At 45.8% G+C, this 22,437-nt stretch overlaps 1 protein-coding gene across 4 annotated transcripts in view; it reads left to right on the forward strand.

Moving 5' to 3' along the window:
* Positions 1–22,437, forward strand: part of SMARCC1 (SWI/SNF related BAF chromatin remodeling complex subunit C1) — a 170,258-nt gene that overhangs the window by 143,382 nt on the left and 4,439 nt on the right. For all 4 annotated transcript variants that reach the window (XM_082703794.1, XM_082703795.1, XM_082703796.1 and 1 more), the window contains exons 26-27: positions 8,303–8,564; positions 22,210–22,386. In XM_082703794.1, coding sequence (XP_082559920.1) covers positions 8,303–8,564; positions 22,210–22,386 — 439 coding nt within the window. The remainder of the gene's footprint in view (positions 1–8,302; positions 8,565–22,209; positions 22,387–22,437) is intronic.

Below are 22,437 nucleotides of genomic sequence, written 5' to 3' on the forward strand. Positions count from 1 at the left end.
AGTGTAATGGCCACACTTCTCTTGGCCCTTCAGAATTTCCTTCATGCTATGGATTTGTAACAGTTACTACCTCTAATTACAGAACTGCACTGTGGTTTTCTTACTTGAATCTTTTTTTGTTGTTATGTTAAATTCTAATCAGAGCACATGAAACATTTTAGGGACTAGTCTCTGAATAAAATAGCACAACCAAAAATGTTGGGAACGCCTGCACCACGTCAGGTCAGTCTTCTCAGAGACTTTGGTGGTCAGCCTGCCTTCTCTCAGTCGGCATCTGGGCAGGAAAATCCTCTGTGGGGGATAGTCCCAAGCCCTTGTCACTAAGTAACACAGCTGTGTTATTCACTGCTGTGGGAAAAATCACACTAAACCTTAGTGACCGAAACAGCAAACCAGGTCTCACATGGCTTCTGGGAGCGGGGAGCCAGGCACCCTGGCTGGATGGCTCCAGCGTGGGGCTATACGAGGGTGCAGGCTTCCTGGGATCAGCAGGGTTAGGGCTCCCAGCTTAGCTCTGAGGTAAGCTTCTGCCACAGCAGTTTTTCCAGGGTGCCGTTCATGAAAGGGCTCCCCCTGGGTGGGTGATTAAAAAGAGAAAGAAAGTGAATGAGCACGCAGAATGGAAGTCACCCTGTTGCTTGTCACCTAAACTTCCCAGTCTCTGTTCCTTCATTTTGCTGTGTTCTCGGTCACCCAGGCCAGCTGTGGTTCTGGAACCGGGCTTGGGATTAGACATGGTTCAGGAGGCAGAAGGGCTAAAGACCGGAAGTGGGAGTGTGGAGGCCGGCTCAGAGGCTCACTCTCAGAACCAGAGTCCTGCAACACTCAAAATGTCTCCCATTCATGTAGTATACCATACTACTTTTTCTCCACCAGGTCCTGCTCTCCTGTCCTTTCATGTGGGCAGGCAAAGCCATGGCTACTTTCCAAACCAGTGATTTCAGCATGGGACTATTGTGGGACTTAAATGACAAAAGTGTGGCATGTGCCTGGCACAATGCCTCTGATACATAGTAGGTGCTTGGTAAATATTTACACACCTCTCTTTTTTTAGGCACATGGTAACCAGTGATTGTATATTAAAATTCATTATTTGTAAGTTTTTGTTGGCTTTATAAACATTCATCGGACCAGTCACTGCTAAACCACTTTATATGGATTTTCTCATTTAATCCCTCAAAATCTATGAGGAAACCATTAGCAAGAAAATACTGATTGCTTTGAATCTTCAGCAGTGATGCTGGATGGGCACATAAGGCCCTATCTTTGTTCACTTCTCTTATGGAGGGAGAGACTGGAGCTTGGACAGGATACATTATGTACCTGCGATCACAGTCTAGAAGGGACAGAGCCAAGTGCCAAACCTGTTTGTTCAGCTTAGTGCTTTTATCTAACACTTTATAAAGAAATAAACCATTCTCAACTTCTTATAACCAAGAGAATCTTAGATATGCAAGGGTTTTGTTGTTGCTGTTGTTTTGAAGATTTTATTTATGACAGAGACGGACAGTGACAGAGGGAACATAAGCACAGGGAGCTGGAGAGGGAGAAGCAGACTCCCCGCTGAGCAGGGAGCCCAGTGCGGGACCTCAAACCAGGACCCTGGGATCATGACCTGAGCCGAAGGCAAACGATTAATTACTGAACCACCCAGGTGCTCCTGAGATATGCAAGGTTTTATCATCCCTCTTACAACTTAAAATTGAGACTAGAAAGTCCAAGTCAGCCAGGAGCAGAGCCTTGTACTAACCACCTGCTGCTCTTCTGCCCACCACATTGCCTCAGTTCACTTTATTTTTTATGTTTTAAAGATTTTATTTCTTTAGTTGAGAGAACCAGAGCATGAGCTGGTGAGGGGAGGGGCAGGGGCAGAGGCAGAAGGAGAAGCAAACTCCCCTCTGAGCAGGGAGCCGGACATGGGGCTTGATCCCAAGACCCTGAGATCATGACCTGAGCTGAAGGCAGACGCTTAATGACTGAGCCACCCAGGCGCCCCTGCCTCTGTTCACTTTTAGGTGTACTTCTTTACCTACCAGCTCCAGGACATACTTTTTTTGAATGAAGCATTTGGTTTTATTTATATAGCAATAGATGTCAGAATCTATTCTTAGACTTTTAAGAATCAGATATGGAAGCATCTGGGTGGCTCAGTTGGTTAATCATGACTTCTGATCTCAGCTCAGGTCTTGATGTCAGGGTTGTGAGTTCAAGCCCCGTGCTGGGCTCCACACTGGGTGTAGAGCCTACTTTAAAAAAAAAAAAAAAAAGAATCAGGAACTTTCTTTTTTTTCTCTAATGACTTAAAATCATTTCTCTTGAGTCTTAAACTATGTAATAATTAAGAACAAAGGACATAAACGTTAATCTTTTGTAGATACTGTGCATACAGCTGTAATTAGACTCAGAAGCCATTATTACACTCTCTTGTGAAGTGCTGGTATTGGCGGAAGGCAGTTATGAAATGTATAGAGCCCATCGAAGAAATAAAGTGATAAGTATTGACTCCAGCTCGGGTGAGGATGCTGAGCTTATGCTGGGTTCGTAACTCAGAGGGCCTGCCCATCTGAGCAGCCTTCCATGCCAGGTGGCTAGCATACAGCAGTCGAGAGAGCAGGTTTCAAACGTGGGTTATGTTGGGGAATTGAGCCACCTGGGGAGAACTGGGGGCCATGTGCCCTGTCTAAAACATTCCCATTTGGATTAAAAAAAATTTTGATGCCCATGAGAATGGATCTGTGAGCTGATCTGGTGGGCGAAATGCTATCTGCACTTCTGCAGGCCATTTGGCTTGGTATCGAAATTGAATACATTCAGTAAAGAGAGACTGTGGGAATCCCAGGCTCAGTCCTCAAGGAGGTTAGAGGGTGAGTGAGACCTCGAGACATAGAGATACTGCATACTGCAGGGTGATGGAGCAGTGGAAATCCAGTGGAGGGGGGGATCTTGAGGGGGCTCAGCCATGGTTGGCTGAGATTATCAAGGAGAGCTTCCTAGTAGAGGAGGGACTGATCTGAGCTATTTAAAAGGCCTAAATCCAGAACTTTAAGAGGAGACTGAAGAGTCAGCCTGCCTAGAGCTGTTGGCTTTTGCTGCATTAGGTGATGTAAGATTAAGGTCATTTGTTTGTTCCTCGGATACTCATTAAGCACCTGTTTTGTTCTAGGCATGATATGGTAGTGGGGATACAGTGGTGAATAAAACCCAACCAAACTCTTTGCCTTGGTAAAGCTTGAAATAATTCACGAAGGGGGTTAGGAGATGTTCTGTGCTGTGTGTGTATGCATACACAACTGTATGTTCCAGGCTGGGGAAGGAGTCAAGGAGGGGGAAGGGAGAAATCGCACTTTGCAGTGGTGTCCTCTAGGTAGGCCTTATTGGGAAACTCACAGGTGCATCCTTCTAAGGCCTAGAAACAGCGCAAAGGCTCTGCGGCAGGAGCATGTTTGGGAACTTAGGAGTGATGGTTGGGCTAGAGCATAAATGAGGAGGGGAGAGGATAAAGTCAGAGATTTGGTGACCTAAGCCACCCAGAGGCTTTTCATTTTATTCTGATTAAAGCGTGGGAAAACTACAGAGCCCATTTAATGGATTCCATATAGTAAATGCAGAGGCTGGCATCCTTGCAGTTTCGCAGGGATCCATGTGCCGGCTGTGTTGTAGAGAGGAAATGACAAAGCAGCAAGGCCCAGAGAGGAGAGACTGGTGGCAAGGCTGTTAAAGTAGCCCACACGAGATGATGGTGGCCTGGACCAAGATGAAATGGTCATGTTCCCAATAACAGGATCTCTTCACACACGGGATGTAGGTTCAGCAGAGTTTCATTGTACTTTAGGACAGATTAAGGAAGAAAGAACAAAAAGCCAGAAAATGAAGTTCATACTGCCCCAGGAGAAGCACGTTGCACTTGGTGTTCTGTGTCTTTGGGGTAATGCATTTTGATGCAGCCTGTCCTGTCACGGAACCTGTTGTCAGATGCGTGCCATTACGCGAGGGGTAGTTTCAGCTGAGTTGAAGAGAGCTGTGCTCAGTTGTGGGTATAGTTCTGGATCACAAATGCGTGGCCTCAGGCGGCAGGCAGAAGGAAATAAGACGGAGTGACCAGTCACCACGATGTGCGGCTGGCCCTGTGGCTTTCACCTCCCAAAGCACATAGGGAAACCACGGCACATAGTTGTGGTCTTCTGTTTTCCACAGGTCTAAGAAGGAATGAATGGGTCTCTATGGGACTTGGTTTTTTATAAGTGATGTCTGGTCACTGACCCCTAACATTTTAAAGGAAGGTGTGTGATTATTTACTTAGTTCTGAGGCCAAGTCGTCAGAGGCTCAAGTCTCAGCCGGTATTTCAGCCCGTGGCAGTGTTGGTGGACTTGTGCGGCCCCCACCTTGTACTCTTTCCCACCCTCCTCCCTGCTCTGAGCCTGTGAAGCGGGGAGGAGAGCTCTGTGGGAGCCACGGCTGCACTTCGCAGCTGTGTCTGTGTTTGGTGTCTTGGTGCAGAAAAGTGCTCTGTTGTGCTCTGGTTCCGCTTGGATTCAGCTTCTGATGTGTACACAGTATAGCAGTGAAGGGGGAGAGGAAGGCACAGTTTGAATGCGGTGGGGGGATGTGTCTTCAGAGCCCGGCTACAGGCAGCTTTGTGTGAAACCTGCTGCCCTTGAGCCAGATCGGAGCCACGAGAGGAAATGGACAGGTTCATTAACATTCTGTGTCCGTGAAAGTACATACACGGTTTGCTTTAGCTGTTGGGACTTTGTCCACAGTTCTAGAAAATGGAAAACAGAGAGGAGAAAATCAAACTATCTATAGTATATGACTTGCATGCTTTTAGTGTTGGGTTTTTTGTTTTGTTTTTTCAGTGTGAGGTTTTTTGTGGGTTGTTGGTTTTTTTTTTTTTTTTTTTTTTTTAAGATTTTATTTGAGAGAGTGCATGCGCATAAGCAGTAGGGAGGGGACAGAGGGAGAAGCAGATGCCCTGCTGAGCAGGGAGCCTGATGCAGGACTCCATTCCAGGACCCTGGGGTCACGACCTTAGCCAAGGGCAGATGCTTAACCGGCTGAGCCACCCAGATTCCCTAGTGGTTTGTTTCTTGACAAAAATATTACACGTAATGAAACAATTTTCAATAAAGAAAGAAATGAATAAATTAAAAAGTCTCTCTTACCCTCAATTTCATTTCTAGGAATAATCACCTAATAGTTTGGTGTCTTCTAGGACACCAAATATATAATGTTTGTATATGTGAATAAAAAGGTGTGGGTTTTTTTCTTAATTAAATTAGGATTAGGATTGTGTTAGTAAGTATTGCTGCAACTTGCTTTTTTTCCTCAGTGTATCTCAGACAACTGTACATCAAGAATAGTACTTGGGTCACCTGGGTGGCTCAGTCAGTTAAGTGACTGCCTTCAGCTCAGGTCACGATCCCAGGGTCCTGGGATCAAGCCCCACATCAGGCTCTCCACTCAGCAGCAAGTCTGCTTCTCTTTCTCTGTGATCTTTCTCACTTTCATTCTCTCTCAAATAAAGAGATAAAATCTTAAAAAAAAAAAAAAAAACAGTACTTTAATGGCTGTCCTTACACACACACACATAGAGTTTTCTAGGACAGATTCTCAGAAGTAGAATCACTGGTTTTATGCGTTTAAAATTTGCTCAGAATCATCGAGCTCTCCTCAAAACTGCCAGTTGATGTTGTCTCCGATTGAACTCAGTAGCAGTAAGGTATCTACAACAAGACAAGAATGTCTGTTGCATGATGGGGCCAAGGTGTTTCTGGAAGCTCTGCTTCGTGTGCTGCAGAGCAGAGGTGGTCCTCTCGGAGCCACGTCGTGGCCTGCTGTCCGGGCACTGCACCCACCCCACAGGACCTTTTTAGCCCACACTGGAGATTTAGTTTAAACTGGGTTCTCTTTCAGGAATGTATGTATGCAGATATATGTGTTTAATTATTCATCTGTTTTAATTCTTCTAATTACTTTCTTTTAATTACCTTCCATGTTTTGAAATGATAAGTGAAACTCAGGAAAAAATAGGGTAATTAAGGTTAGTACATTTGTGGACATGGAAAACTGGGCAAATTTCTCTTTCCGAGGTTAATAACTTGAGGATAAGGTCAGCTCCCGCAGAAGGACTGGTTTGGTTTAAAAACCAAACCAAACCACTGAGACAGGAAACACAGAGACTACAGTTTTCCTTCAGAGACACAAGATCTCTTCCAGCTTCTTGACAGAACAGATCTTGACCTAAATTATAGTTCTTACATAACTGTGTGACTTCAGCCAAACCATCCAGACCAATAGTGGCTTGTCCAGAACATAGATAAGAGGTCCTTTTCTGGCAACCTCTTATGTCTAACTTCAGCAAAGTCCTGAGTTTCCTAGAAAGAATCATTAGAAGGAAGCAAATCCTGGGACCTGTAATCAGAATTTTTCGATCCCTTTTTTCTCATTCTGCCTCTCCATTGCTGATTAAATGTCTTGCAGAGCTGGACTTACCGAGGACTCCCTTGTTTTTTACATTTTGCAATTCCCTGCTCATTATACAAACAAGGAGGAGGGACACCGTGCCAGGCTCTAACCTCTTCGGGTCACCCTCCTTAGAAAATGAAGAGCCCAGACCAGTTTGTTAGGACCATGGCAGCACCCTGCCATGACCCTCAGCCACTCACAAAGTCATTTGTTTCAGAAGATCTCCTCCCTAGGAGACTCCCTGCAGGCCAGCTAACCAGCGTGGGACCTGAGCTTTACCATCTATTCCCTCCACTCCCCCTCCTCCTCACCTGGCCACACCTGTTCTCGTCCCTCTCGCACTCTCCTGCACCCCATCCATGGCCGCTCCCTAGCAGCCACTCCTGATGACCAGTAATGCTTCCCTCTTGGTTCCGCAGGGTCTTCTCCTCGGTCAGCCCTCTGCTGAGAGCCCATATTCCTAGGCTAACTCTTAGGCGTATTCCAACCAGTTTTTGCTGGTGATAGTGTATAGTATTTATCTGTAGAACTGGCTGCTTCTGAAAGCTAAAATGTTACATTTTTTAATCTATTAATGCCTCGAAATAGTGCTATCCAACAGAAATACAGTGTGAGCCACATATGTAACTTAAAATTGTCTAAGTAACCACATTTAAAAAGGTGTAATTGTAATGCTTAATTCAGTACATACAAAATATTATTTGAACACGTAATCAGTATGAAAAATTAATTTTTTTCATGCCGAGTGCTCAGAGTTTGGTGTGTGTTTTTTTACTTAGAACACATTCCACTTCAGGTTAGCCACATTTCAAGTGCACAGGAGCCATTTGTGGCTTCTGTCTGCCGTCTTGGACGGAAAAGCTCTAAAAATATCTCCCAGTGACTCAGATCTTGCCGCTGGAAGTGGTGGGCTTGAACATTATTGACAAGAAACAGATCCGATAACCCTCCTTATGATCTTTACACTTTTTACTTTCAAAATCTGGATTTTTATTTTCCTTCATGGTAAAGTTGATTTTCTTTTTCCAGGCCTGCATTAAATTATTTTTGATAGCATTTAAGGTGGGCTTCCTCCTCTGAACTATTCTCAGGCATATGGTTTCTGGATTTCCTGGCACATGGAATAGCTTATTTCTCTTTATTTTAATTTGGGTCCCAGAAAGATTATCTCGAATATTGAAATACTTATATTCTTCAAACCAAGATTCATGCACATCTTTATTTAGTCACCTAAAATATTCTGTGAATGTGTCACCCAGTATAATTTTGGGTAGTTGAAAGCTAAGATTTGCGGTGGCACTGCCAAAGCTCCACATAGAAAAATGTGTGTATTTGCAGCTAGGGCCACGTCCACTCATCCTGAGGATTTAACTCTGTGTCAGTTCTAAAATAGTAACCAAAGGATCACATCCAGAAGTGAACACCTGGGAAAGTTGTGTGAACTTGAAATTCTAGTAGCTGAGGGACTATTAAAAGGAGAGGGGAGGTTTGTTTTACTTGGGCAGTCATGAAACCTATTTTTACATCTCTGAAAGCCTGCCAGACAGGATTCCATGTGTACTGAGTGGGCCCAGAGAACAGGAACCCCACTGGGTAAAGGTTACAGGAAAGACAGACCTTGTGCATGACAAAGAAAAGACCTTGACCTTGGTAACAGGTGTCCACATGGAAATAAGCTATTCGAGAAGTAATGCCTTGAATGTTGCAGGGGGTGAGGTGGCTGTGTGCCTGGGAAGTGGTACACAGAATTCGGGCATTGGGTCGATGTCCTGTGTGTCATCCATTCCCGAGAAGCTCTCTTGGTGTCATCTCTCTTTCCTTTCCTTTTCTTAACAGTTAGAACAACAGAGGCAGCAGTTGCTTACTGAACGCCAGAACTTCCACATGGAGCAGCTGAAATATGCCGAACTGCGAGCCCGACAGCAAATGGAACAGCAGCAGCATGGGCAAAACCCTCAGCAGGCACACCAGCACTCAGGAGGGCCTGGCCTGGCGCCGCTCGGAGCAGCGGGGCACCCCGGCATGATGCCTCATCAGCAGCCCCCTCCCTACCCCCTGATGCACCACCAGATGCCGCCACCTCACCCACCCCAGCCAGGTGAGAGGCAGGCGGCACACGCGGGTGAGGTCGTAGTCATCCCTGCGGCTCAGCGGCAGAGGAGCTAACCACACCCGTGACAGTTTGGGGCTAGGACCGTGACTAGGATGCCTGTTGTCTAGGTAATTGTAGGCAAGTGAGACCCGCTTGTATAGCCCTCACCACACAACGCTGGCTGTGTGCTGTGCTGTTCCCGGTGTGATGCCCTTCCTCAGGTCAGTCAGCCTCCAGTTGGCTGGTATATCCCAGAGTTCCTTAAAAATTAATTCTTGGATTGTCTGCGCTTTTCTTCTTCTTCTTCGTCTTCTTCTTTCTTTTAACTTACAGGCATTTTTAAAGATAGACACCCAAAAATAAAAACGCAGTGAACTCTTATGACCCAGCTTCCACACCCATCACTTTCCCACCATTTTTCACTTTTTGTTAGAGAATCTACCATGGGCAAATGGAGAGCGAATAGTGTAAGAGTCTCTCCATATATACCTCTTGCACGGCTTCAGAATTGCCAATATTTTATTTATTCCCCCTCACCCTGGGGCAAGAGGTAGACTTCAAGATATATCTCTAGCCAATGGAAATCTTATTCTTTAACATAACTACTATTATCACACCCATAATTCCTAGTACCATTAACTAAATGTCCTCAGATGCTTCATGTGTTTGAATTGGTGTTCAGATAAGGTCCACGCATTGTATTTGCTGATAGGTCTCTTAAATCTGTCTTAATGTGCTAACAGTTCACCTCCCCTTCTTTTATTTTATTTATTTATTTTTTTTTAATGCCATTCATCCACCTGTGACTGCCTGATTGTGCCCGGGAGGTGCATGGTGTCATTTTGCATGCTCTTCTCCCCACCTACCTCTCCCACACATCTCCCGTAAACCAGAGGCTTCTTCTGGATACGTTACCAGGTGCAGGTTCACTTTTTGGAAGCTGACATTTTTCATCTCTCTTGGTGACATGAAGGTTGGTCGGTGGTTCTAGTGTTGTTAGGCTGACCCGTCTGCTACAGAGTTCCCCGGCAGACTTTCCCAGAGGTTTTCTGCTTTTGAGAATTGCTTCTAGATGAGCTCTTTCATCAGACCTTGCAAAATGGTGGGACGTCTCTGTTGATCTTCCCTCCTGCATTTATTTCTATTCGTTCATTTATTAGCAGCGATTCTTTTATTTAAAAAACAAAAATCAAAGAGACCTTGGTCAATCATGTATTCATCCAGAAAATGAGTTCCTTACAGGAAAGTCTGGATAAAGGCTTCATCCTTTCTCTTTATTGGTTCCCTGAATAATGGATTTCTAACCACTGTCTTCACCAGAGGTGACCAGGAAGGGAGTGTGTATGCTCTCCGTGTGTGTGTTTTTAGTATTGTGGATTTATGTATTGTATATTTTACTGTTTCAGTCTGTTACGGACATTATTGTGTTTGATGCTCAGGTGGTCCTATTTGTAGCTTATGGGAGCCCGTTCAAGCTGGCAGCTACCCACGACGTTTTAACCACCTTGAAAGTTGAGCTCACAGTCCTTTCAAACTTAACTACCTCCCCTAAACAAAGATTACCCCCCAACATCATGAAAACCTAAAACATACCTTTAATTGTAGCTTTTCTTCCTGCCATGTTCCTTTCCTTTGTAGAGAGTGATGTATATGGGTGTGTGCTCATTGATCTAATAACACTCATCCTGTAAGAGTTTCATAATTATACTCTCATCATGTGCCAGATGTCTAGCAGAGCCCAAGTTTGTGTTTCCTGGGGGGGGAAGCAAATTCTCTTGCCACGGCTCGTGCAAATGAACTAAGGTAATATTGGGAGACCCTTGCAAGCCAGGGAAGGTCCCAATGTGATGATAACAGCTAGCCCGACTGCCTCAAATGACAGAGTCTCTAAATCTCATGGAAATAACCAGGGATGTGAGCCTGAGAAAGCCGTGACTGAAAAAATTGTGATCTTAACAACTTGTATTATCAACATGGGTCTTTCAGTTCGCCACCCAAAACATATTTTATGTATTAATTTTTCTGGGCTTTACTCAAAACGGGCTAGGTCGATTTTGATTGGGAAGCATTCATTTCACACATACACGACTTAAATTACAGCTGTGGAATTTACAACCGCCATCAGGCTTGCCACTTGATCTAAATGATGTTTGTGGATATAATCGTAGCAGTCTCCCCTCCTCACAGTGTAGGATTCTTTCTTCCTTAGTCTTTCTGTCTGCTTGAACAGATTAAATTCTCTGTATGAGATTGAATTTTCTTCAAAATTAAACTTCCAAAAGATAGAGATGCTTAACCGAGTGAAGATCACAAATGATTTTTCAGAAATAGTGCTTATTTTTAAAATTTATTCCTAAAACTACTGGGGATTTAATGGGGAAGTTCCCTATGGCTACTTGGTACTTGGTTCTGGCTGGTGTTAAGCATCAGAATCTATAGTAATTGTTCACAGGAGCTCCAATATCTGCATTTAGCTTGTAAAAGATGGGAAGAGAGATGCTTTTGCCTTTTCCCTTAAATTACATCCTGGTGAGGATAGGTTTTTGCAGGCTAGGCCAGTCACCCACCTTGTTCTGCTTGCTTGTCATTGTCCTTACTTTACCGCTGAAGAACCAATGTGTGACAGGGACCATGTGGTCTTGCTGCCTGATGGACCAGGATTTGTACTGGGCTCCATCCGATTCCAAAGTGATAACTTCACACTGCGCCATGACCCCAGACTAAGAGGGGACGTACAGCAGATTGAAATACAGCTATTCCCTTAGGGAGGCTATGCCAAAGAAATGAGAGTTCATAGAAATAGCCTTTAGAGGGGCACCAAGTGGCTCAGTGGGTTAAGCCTCTGCCTTTGGCCCAGGTCATGATCTCAGGGTCCTGGGATCGAGCCCCACATTGGACTCTCTGCTCAGTGGGGAGCCTGCTTCCCCCCCTCTCTCTTTGCCTGCGTCCCTGCCTACTTGTGATCTCTTTCTCTGTCAAATAAATAAATTAAAAAAAAATTTTTTTTAATAGCCTTTAAATAGAAATAGGGAGTTTTTCTCTTATTACTTTCTCACAGAAATAAGCTCTTCTTCAGTGATTTTTTTTTTAAAGATTTTATTTATTTATTTGACAGAGAGAGATCACAAGTAGACAGAGAGGCAGGCAGAGAGAGAGAGAGAGGAGGAAGCAGGCTCCCTGTCGAGCAGAGAGCCCGACGCGGGACTCGATCCCAGGACCCTGAGATCATGACCTGAGCCGAAGGCAGCGGCTTAACCCACTGAGCCACCCAGGCGCCCCTTCAGTGATTTTTTAAACAAAAGGATTGTTGGGGCACCTGGGTGGCTCAAAGGGTTAAGCTTCTGTCTTCGGCTCAGGTCATAGTCTCAGGGTCCTGGGATCGAGCCCTGCATTGGGTTCTCTGCTCAGCAGGGAGCCTGCTTCCCCCCCGCTCTCTCTTCCTGCCTCTCTGCCTACTTGTGATCTCTCTGTGTCAAATAAATAAATAAACAAATCTTTAAAAAAAAAAAAAAAGATTGTTGCATGTATGATGAGACTAAAATCGGTGATGAGATCATCTTTTTTCTTAGTTTTTTATTGAAATATAATGTATGTATGAAAAAAGACACAAATCATGAGTATTCAATGAGTTTTAACAAAGAGAAGATACCTGTGCAGCCATTACCCAGAATCCTCCGCTATCTTCCTTTCTACCTCCTTTTCTCCTGGGGGCGACAGCTATCCAGGTTCCTAACAGCAGTGAATTAGTTGGGATGGTTTTGAATGTTATCTGGAGGGACTTACAACATGACTTTTTATTCTGTCCAGTTTCTTTCACTCAACACTTGATACCTACCCATGTTGGTGTCAGTGGTCGCAAGCTTATTTCTCCTGTTTGCTGTATGTGGTCCATTGTGGGGCTGTACCTCGTTGTATTGGTCTGTTCTCCTGTTGATGTACATTGATTAGTTTCCAGGGTTTGGTTGTTACAGATAGTAACTGCTACTGTGAACATGGGTGTGCACATGTCTTTGGTAGACATAGGTAGACATTTTTAAATTTATTTTTAAATTTAAATTCAAGTAACTAACATATAATGTATTACTAGTTTCAGAGGTAGCATTCAGTGATGGATCAGTCTTTTAACATTCATGCTGATTCCATCATGTGCTCCTTAATGTCCTTCAACGGATTATCCCATCCCCCCAACCCACCTCCGCTTCAACAACTGTTTGTTCCCTAGAGTTAAGAGTCTCTTAGAGTTTGTCTCCCTCTCTGGTTTTGTCTTGTTTTGTTTTTTCCTCTCTTCTTCTACGATCCTCTTTGTTTCTTAAATTCCATATGTGAATGAGATCATATAATTGTCCTTCTCTGATTGACTTATTGCACTTAGCATAATACCTTCTAGTTCCATCTATGTCTTTGCAAATGGCAAGATTTCTCTTTTTTTCGATGGCTGAGTAGTATTGCATTGTATATATATACACCACATCTTCTTTATCCGTTCATCTGTCAATGGACTTCTGGGCTCTTCCCACAGTTGGACTGTTGTGAGCATTGCTGCTATAAACATTGGGGTGTAGGTACCCCTTCAGATCACTACATTTGTATCTTTGGGGTAAATCCCTAGTAGTGCAATTGCTGGGTCGTAGGGTAGCCTGTTTTCAACTTTTTGAGGAACCTCCATGCTGTTTTCCAGAGTGGCTGCACCAGCTTGCATTCCCATCAATAGCAGAATATAAGTATACGCTTCTGTTGTGTGTGCCCCAAAGTTCCTAGAATGGGTCATAGACTATACATATGTTCACATTAGTAGATGCTGCCAAGATTGTTCCAGAATGGTCACATGGATTTACATGCTGGCTGTGTGAGAGTTCTAGCAGCTCAAGGTAATCATTTTTCTTAATTGCCCCTTTTATGAGGGTGCTTTGGAGTTCAAATGTAAAGTTAAATCAAGTGTGTTAGTAAAATTAAGAACAACAGTAAATTGAACCCACGTTAAAAGTTGCTTTAGTATCACCACTTCCGAAAAAGCTGGTTGTTAACAGATGAGCCAAGGGCGCCATATTTTGTTACCAGCTAAAGGGGCCTTTTAAAGCTGGGCCAGTAAGGAAGTCGGTGGTGTTTTGGGTGAAGTTCATCCTCAGTCCCTTGTTTAGTGTGTCAGTTAAGAATTTTGAGCTTGGTCCTTCCAACTGTTGTTTCCTAAGTCCTAGAAAGGTTTGCAGGCCACAGCCTTTATGTTGGGAGCTGAGGATAATTATCCAGATCAGTTGGCTAGCTTTTGGTATTTGGCCAGAATTTATGGTGTGTGAAGGAAAGGGAAAGCAGCCTCTGAAAAGCCAGCAAGGCTGGGGAAGTGGTGAGAAGGTCAAGACTGATTTATCACTGGATGGTTAATTTGTCCAGCTCTCTTACTTAGGGTTTGTATAATTATGTAGATAAATCCTTCATAATCTTTCCTCCACAAAACTGTCCATCAGTTAGCGGTAGAGCCCATTACAATAGTGGCTCGATGTCACAAATCTGCCAGGCTGTCAAACACATGAGCCTGGGCCCCAGAGCGGCTGGTATAAACCAACACCCCTCCTCTACCACTCCTTAATTCATTCACATACTTAGAATTTTGTGTAGAGAATACTGTCTTTATGCTGTTCTCACTCCTCCTCAGTGCTTATTGTTTGGTCCTGCTCTGAACCTGGGAAGTCCGCCTTTGTGTAGGTTTCATTTCGTTCCTGTCTCTGACTGTCCCAGATTGGTTCGTTCCCTACCAAACAAAAAGGCAAAGGTTGTATCTCTAGTATGTTTCTGGTGTATAGAGAGCAAATGGAGACCTGGAGGTGGCCACAGGCATCTTTGGACCGCCCTTAGGTTTTGCTCATCTTGATAAAGTACGTGCCACTTCATTTCGTCTTTACATTTCAACTGGAAAACTGTGATTTTATGAAGTGATTTCTAGAGTCAGTCCTTATGCGTTCTGCCTACACAACTGCCATTGAGGATGGCGCAGGTGAACGGCCATGGTAGCAGCCGCTTCTGGAGCACACACGTAGCATCCTTTGAGCGTGCCCTGGCCTGTGGTACCCGTGACAGCACATGGGGAACCAAGGAGAGGGGCCTGGGTCGCAGCTGCGGCTTCCTGAGGTGCTCTTGACTGTGCGGCTTGCCTTGAGCCAAGAGGACCCCTCTGATGGCTGGAGGTCTTTAATGTCAGCACTCCCAAGGGCCTCAGCCTGTTCTTACAGGAACACAACCCGTCAGTGAGTTGAATCAAAAGGAAATGTGCACGTAAGCTCTGCCCTCCGCTGGACATTTAGAGTCACTGAGGCGCTTTGGAGTTTTTGTGGATCTGGAATGAGCCACCTGCCTTGGGGAAGCCTCTGCGTGAAAAGTGGAAGGAAAAGGACATGTTGGTTTAGGTACCTTTATGGTTTCCTTGTGGTTAATAGTAGAATGATCTCTGGAAGTACCTAAAAAAGCCGAGGTAGGAATGGATCTAAATGGATGAGAACTCAGACATGGTAGAGATGATGTTTTAATGACAAAACTAAAATTAGTGACATGTTGGTTGTTGAAGGAAATTTCAACCAAGGTGTTAGTCACTTGGCTTTTAAGCCCCCAAGTTAGACCCACTTCGACATTTCTACCCGTGAGAAACCGTGCTCAGGAAAGGATTCCATCCAGTCATCTCTGCCCAGCCCACTCCCTGGACTCCCCACACTGAAAAGGAAAAGCCAAGTTTTTACTATCTTCGGTGCCTTTGGTCCTGCTCGCATCATGTGATAACAAGGCTGCTGAGCCACTTTCCGGCTTAGCAGGTTACCCTCACAAAGAGAACAGTGAGGGCCCAGTCTTCAACAAAGAACGTCTTTCTTGGGCGCCCCCGGAAGCTACTGCAGGAGGAGCACTCCCGGAGGAGCCTGGGCTTCCCCTCACTTGGCCCTGATTGTGTTATTTCCGTTCTCCAGGGCACTCAGCCAGGGGATGTGCTGTGGACGGTTAGAAAAGGGAGTGATGAAATGTGCCCAAGATTGGAAATTCACAAGTTCCCTTTCCTAGTTTCATGTTCTTTCCCCACCTGCCTCTTCCATCCCAAAGAATAGAAATCCTTAAATAATATTGCACTAGGCATGATGGGCATCATGCTTTAGTAAAAGATCTAATAAACCTGAGAGAGTGTGAGGGATTTTTCCACTAGGCTAAACCTAATTTTAGCAAACCTTTCCATTTTTCAGGCTTCAGATGCCTGCTGTGTTTTGTGTTTTGTGTTTTGTGTTTTTTTTTGAAGCTTGTATGTAGGTCAAACTCCCACCAGTTTTTTGCTTTCATGCTACTGTTTTGAAGCCGTGTCTCATCTCTTTCTCCCTTTCAGCTCCCTTTCTACCAGGAAGGGAAATACCTGATTTTTTTTTTTTTTAATGGCAGAACATACAAACACACTCTTCATTTTGTGTGGTAAGGCCTGCTCCCGTGGCTTTCTTCATATATAGTAAGAGGTCATGGCAATGCCTTCAGACATTGTCATCCTTGTAAAAAAGCGGGGAGACCTTTGTCGGACACCAGAAGAAAATACAGGAATACATAAATTTAAAAAGACCAGAGTTTGCATTACAAGAAATTGATTCTGTCTTCTCTTCAGTCCTCTTTTAAATTCTCCTTCATTTCAGATTTGATCCTTAGAAATCAGCTTTTCCAAGGAAAGAGCTGCTCCTTCAAGACACGGTGGTGTAGGTGTTAAGGAGGAGAGAATGAGCCTCGAGGGCAAAAAGATCTGGGTTTGAACCTCAGCTCTGTCTCTGCTTCTAGGGAACTCACAAGCCAAATTACACAGTCCCTCTGAGACTTTGTTCCTTATCTTGAAACTGGGTTCTTTCTGTCTCGCAATCTAGCCAGCAACCTAGAGGATTCAATAAAGTCACTGTCATTGCCTGGCAAATGGCAGGCCCTGGCTTAGGATGATATCCTGGTCTCCCTGCTCTCTGTTCCCTAAATCCACTGTGCTGATACCCAGCACTGTGAGTCGTACAGCATGTGACAGCACTAAGCTCCGGATGGCACAGGGACATCGCCCTCTCTTAGTGCTCCTTGCTGTCCTGAGAAGTGTTTGTGCAAAGTCCGATAAGCAGAAGTAATCTGTTTCTTTCTCTAGCTCTTCCTTTTTGCTGCCACCTCTCCAAAGGAGCCACTGTCCTCTCCCTCACACCTGTGCTCCAGTGGCTTTATTGCCCTGCTACTATAGGAAGGTGGGGAAACTGGTTTTCAGAATACTTCAGGATTTATAGTGAGGAAAAGAAGTTCCTTGCAACTGTTGGTCTTATGGCCTTGGAAAACCCTGAGGCTGCCCTTCCACAGCTTGTTGCCATAAAAATAGAGGGAAACAGGTAAATAGGCCGAGCAGGTAGCTTTGGAAATGGCACCACTGAGCCCTGCCAGCAAGAGCCATCAGCCTCAGCCCAGTGCCTGTTGCATAGGCGTCACTTCACAGGTCTGGGTCAATCTGCAACTGATTCTCCTCTTTGCCAGATTATTTCGTGAATAGCTCATTTCCCTGCTGGAACCCCCACACTGAGCTGCTGGTTGGAGACTTGTTTCCTCTCTGGAGCTGTGTGTGGGTCAAAGAAGTGACCTGTCAGTTTAGTGGCAGCCCGGCTTGCATCGCCCAAGTCTGTGGACCCCTCCTCCAGACCCTTACCTGCAGGGGGCACTGTGATCGCAAGCACCATCTCTGGAGCCACAGGACCCACGTCCCTTCCAGGCTCCCTGTTTACACTTGAGGACATTGATGAGTTACTCCACCTTTACGTCTTCTCCTTTTACAGATTCTGTGACTTGAAACACCAGATGGGCTCCCTCAGTCTGCGAGCTAAAAGTTCATTGTCTAGCCAGACCTGCTTATCTTCCGGAGTTCTAGGGGACAGTCTATTCCTTGTCTCTTACAGCTTCTGGTGGCTGGCAGCAGCCATGTGTCTCTTAGAAGGACACTTGTCATTGGATTTAGATCCCACCAAGATAATCCAGGATGATCTCCTCATCTCAAGATCCTTAATCACATCCACAAAGACCCTTTTTCCCAGTATGGTTGCGTTTACCGGGTTCCAAGTATTAGAAAATGTACCACATATCTGTTGGGTGGGGGTCACCATCCAGCCCACTGCAGGCTACCATATGTTTGGTAAATTAAAAAATTGCTCACTGCAGCGGCACCCGGGTGGCTCAGTTGGTTGTGTCTAGCTCCTGGCTTTGTCTCAGGTCATGGGATCAAGCATCGCATGGGGCACCACACTCATTGTGGGCGCTCTGCTTGAAGATTCTCTCCCACTGCCCCTCCCTCCCTACTCGTGCACATTCTCTCTCTCTCTCTAACAAATATTTTTTAAAAAATTACTGTAGGAGGGGTGCCTGGGTGGCTCAATGGGTTAAAGCCTCTGCCTTCAGCTCAGGTCGTGATCCCAGGGTCCTGGGATCGAGCCCCGCATCAGGCTCTGTGCTCAGCAGGGAGCCTGCTTCCTCCTCTCTCTCTCTCTGCCTGCCTATCTGCCTACTTGTGATCTCTGTCAAATAGATAAAATCTTTAAAAAAAAAATTGCTGCAGGAAGCAGGGCAGTCTTAAAACTGATACAGGAAAGAAGAAAACATGGTGGCTAGAACTAAAGTATACACCTTAGGGGGTGTGTTTTTTGGGATGTATTTATTTATTTGACAGCACAAGCAGCAGGAGGGACAGAGGAAGAGGGAGAGAACATCTTAAGCAGACTCCACGCAAGTGTGGAGCCGGGCGCAGGGCTTGGTCTCATGACCCTGAGACACCACCTAAGCCGAAAATGACAGTTGGACGCTTAACGGACTGTACCACCCAGTGCCCCAATTTTTCTTTTTTTTTTTTTTAAATGCTGGCTATTATATTAAATCCTTTCGCAGGAACTGTTTCATTTGGGCATCGAATAGTGTGGTGGAAAGAGAACTGGATTTAGAGTTAGAAGACTTGGATCTGATACCTCTTACAAATTCTGTGACTGTCAGAAGGCCCTTAACTTTTCTGAGCTTCTGTTTTCTCTCTGTACAATGAAAATATTGCTCTCACAGCATGTTGGAGGAGCCAGTGACATAATAAGGCACTGAAACAAATAAACAAAGCCATAGGGTGAGATTGGAGCAGATCCCTAGTTTCACTCTGTATAATCTCAAGAAACCCAGACTCTGGGCACCCTCAGTGACTTGCCCAAGAACACTTGATCTTGGTTGGGGTGACATGGAAGTAAGATCACGCTGTTTAGTTTTCCAGTCTGATGAGTTCCCCCATACCTGCCCTGTTGAAGATGGTACTGAGTGGCTGCTGACAGGGATCCCCACTGGTGAGCCAGGAGTTGGGGCAGCCCCCAGTTGCTCTTCACGTCCAAGCGTAGACCTCTGACCGCTGAAGCGAGCAGCGGTGGGACTGCACATCTGTGTGCCGTAGCACTTCTGTGAGCGCTCATCTGCTGTGCCCTTCCTTCTTCATCTACCAGTAGTCATTCTGGCCTTTTTTGGTAAAGGCGTGCCTTACTCTCTTCAGTTTTCTGGAGAGAGAAGGGCTGGCAACATATTTTTCCTCACTTGCTCAAGGCCTCTTGTCCAGACTGAACTTGGAAGAAGGAGGTGGCTGGTACCCACTGATACACAGGTTGTATTGGCTGGTCTAGCGCATGGTTTCCATTGGCCACGAGTCCATGAAAAGTTCTTTCATCTCCAGGTTGGGAAATGAGAGCTCCAGGCTTAAAAGTGGGCCTCGTGTTTCCAGCAACGAAAGTATCTGCTCTCTTCCCTATTACACCACCAGAATACCTTTAGAGAATCACTCTTAGAGACTTAGGGACTCGGGAGCCTCTTGAGCAGTGGCAGGGGACTGGCTCCATGGGCCGCTGCCCACGTGAGCCTCTGGGATTTGCATACCTCCCGGGCAGCCCGCCTCGGCGCGCTCCTCTCACTGCAGGTGGCCTGGCCCGTGTCTCCCGCTGCACTTCACCCGTTGAATTCTCTGTCCTTCCCGCTGCACGCTTGCCTTCTGCCTTGCTCTCTCACCCCTTCCCAGGCCGCCTGTGGGTGCTGCCTCTCACCCCTCAGCTCCTACCATTGTCTACTCAGCCTGCCCTCCCGCAGTCCCCGCTTCTCTTGGAAAGCTCTCTTCCTCTCCTCTAGACTCCAGCTCCTCCGTTGGAGCTCCTCTGTTCTCAAAGCTCTCTGTCTCACAGGCCATCAGCCTTACACTCCCTTCAAAACCTGTCACCAAGTCCTCGCCCCATTCTGTGTGTAGGGCTCATCCCCACAGCCCCTTTGCTGTGAGTCCTGTCAGACAGACCGTGGGTCACGTGGCTCTTACTTGAGCACTTTTTTTTAAACACCTTTTTGAGCCAGTTGTTCCTCAGGCAGTGCCAGCAGCGGTTAGTAAGGTGATGCACGTACCTCAGGGAGTGGCAAGTGTGAAGGTGCTACCGGTGAGTGGTCGCTCTCGGGAACAGCGGGGGTGACACTTGTATTGTTTGTTGATGGCATAACTCCAGCTGGGCCTTGTGCTTAGGATAGTCTGCTGTTGTCCTGTCTCTAATCCCCTCCTTCACTCCTTTGCAAGTCATCCAAAAGCCGAATCATTCACAGGTATGTCCAGTTGGCTGGACGGTTTCAGGTTTTTGGCCTGCTCCTTTCGTGGTTTTCCCCGAATGTGCCTTCCACGCTGCACATCTGTGGAATGTATGCCATGCAATATATTTGATAGTAGTTCCTTTAATTTCCATGCCCCTCCCTAAATTGATAGGCTTTCCATCTCTGCCTGCATGTGGCCTAGCGTCATGGCCCATGCACCCAACAGCTTTGACTTTGATGGTCAGTTGGTGTAAGAATGGGTGGCCATGTTGGCCCCACGGTGAGTGCAGGGCCTGCCCTTGCCCTCTCTGAAGCAGTTTGATGAAGCTGTCCTCCAGTGGATGGACCTGGGGGACTCCTGGTGGGCTCTTGCATGATCGCATTATAGAGCACAGAAAGCTGGGCCTGAGAGCCCCCAACTTGCTGTCCTTTTTGTTCTGAGACATACGGATGTATTTTGCTTTCTAAAGATTATTTCCTCAAAGATAGTAGACCACCTCTTCCCCTGACTCTTGAACCTCTGGAGTGCTCTTCACTGACACCCCAGTAGTGAGGGTCTCCTCCTGTCCCTGGGTCAGGGAACAGACACTAGAAATAGATGGTGTGAGGCTTGAAACTGTGTGTCTTTTTCTTAAGACAGGCCTTTTTCTAGATGGTAACCAAGAACTCCCGGCAGGTTATCTCCAGTACTGCTGTCTACATTGTAACTGATCGGGAGCTATCAGTCCCATCTCCCAAATATACAAGCCAGGACCTTAAGCATTCTTACTTCCACCTGTCTCGGAACTGCCTAGAAACCTGTATTTAGTTTCATACAACTGACCTTACAGACATGCTGAAGTCCCTAGATTTCAAAACAAAACAAAGCACCATAGATTCTCTTTCCTTATTCCATAGAGAGTATCATGTGCCGTGGGAGAGAGAAGCATGCACTTCCACCTTGGTCTGTGCCCATTGAACTATTCTCCTTTGTTTGTAGCTCTTTAAAACCAAGCCCAGCAGCCAAACCACTGAGTTTAAAGCAGGGTTGGCGAACTACAACCTGTGGGCCAGCTCTGGCCCACTTCTGTTCTTGTATGGACTGCAGGCCAAGAATGGTTTTTACGGTTTAAATGGTTGGGGGAAACTCAAAAGGAGAGTGTTTATATCTCCTGAGAATTATACAAAATTCACATTTCAGAGTCCATAAATAAAGATTTATTGGGACACAGTCTCAGAAATTTGTTATCTGTGACACGTGAATGTCACCTGTGACTGCCTTCATGCTACAGTGATAAAAGTTGAATAGCTGTGACAGAGACCATATGGTCTGCAAGGTCCAAATATTTACTGTCTGGGTCTACAGAAAAAAGTTCGCTAAACGTCCTGAAGGCTCAGCATGAAACTGCAGACAGGAGGTGTTTTCTTTTCCTGTGTCTGGTGTCTCCTCTCGTCGATTTCAAACCAATAGGAAGAGGTGAAGGGGTTGTCTGTTTTTCTCGCTGTGCACCCCCCACTCCCCCAATCACAGTGCCTCATGGTGGGGGCTAGAAGGAGAGGCGTTTTCATGAACAGGACTTGGAACTTCCAATCACAATCCCTTTATAATGTTGATTTCACAGTTGTGACCAATATCCTTTCACACATACCCTCCCACGAAGCCCCTGTGGGAAGCTCAGTCTTGACTAGACTGCGCGCTGACGTGCAGTAAAAGTCCTCTCCATCCCCTGTGGCCTGTGCTTGGTGTTTTGTGTTGTCAGGAAGATGTAGGATAAGCCACTGTCCACCCACTAACCCAAACGAATGTTTTCTTGTAGGGTGCTTTTCCTGTAATTGCTTCTCACGGCTACCTGCCTGTACCAGGATTTAGAGTGGCCATGAGCTCCATAGACTGCCCCATTATCCTTCCTCCTCCCAAAAAACGGAAATCTAGACATAGAGATTATTATAGATTATTGCTCTGTTGGTATTTCAGAGCTTTGGAGGGTTAGGTTTTTGTATTTAGCAGTCCTGTGCATTGATTTGATCTCTTTCTCCCCAGTACACTTACCTTCATACTTTAAATCTCCTTCCACAGGTCAGATACCAGGTCCAGGATCCATGATCCCTGGGCAGCCCATGCCAGGCCGTATGATCCCCACCGTTGCAGCCAACATCCACCCCCCTGGGAGTGGCCCAGCACCTCCTGGTATGCCTCCAATGCCAGGAAACATCTTAGGACCCCGGGTACCCCTCACGGCACCTAACGGCATGTGTAAGTAGCGTGGTACTACTACTTCATCACCATAGTGGGGTCTCTCTGGGT

Source organism: Mustela nivalis, assembly GCF_964662115.1.
Source record: "Mustela nivalis genome assembly, chromosome: 1".
NCBI lineage: Eukaryota > Metazoa > Chordata > Mammalia > Carnivora > Mustelidae > Mustela > Mustela nivalis.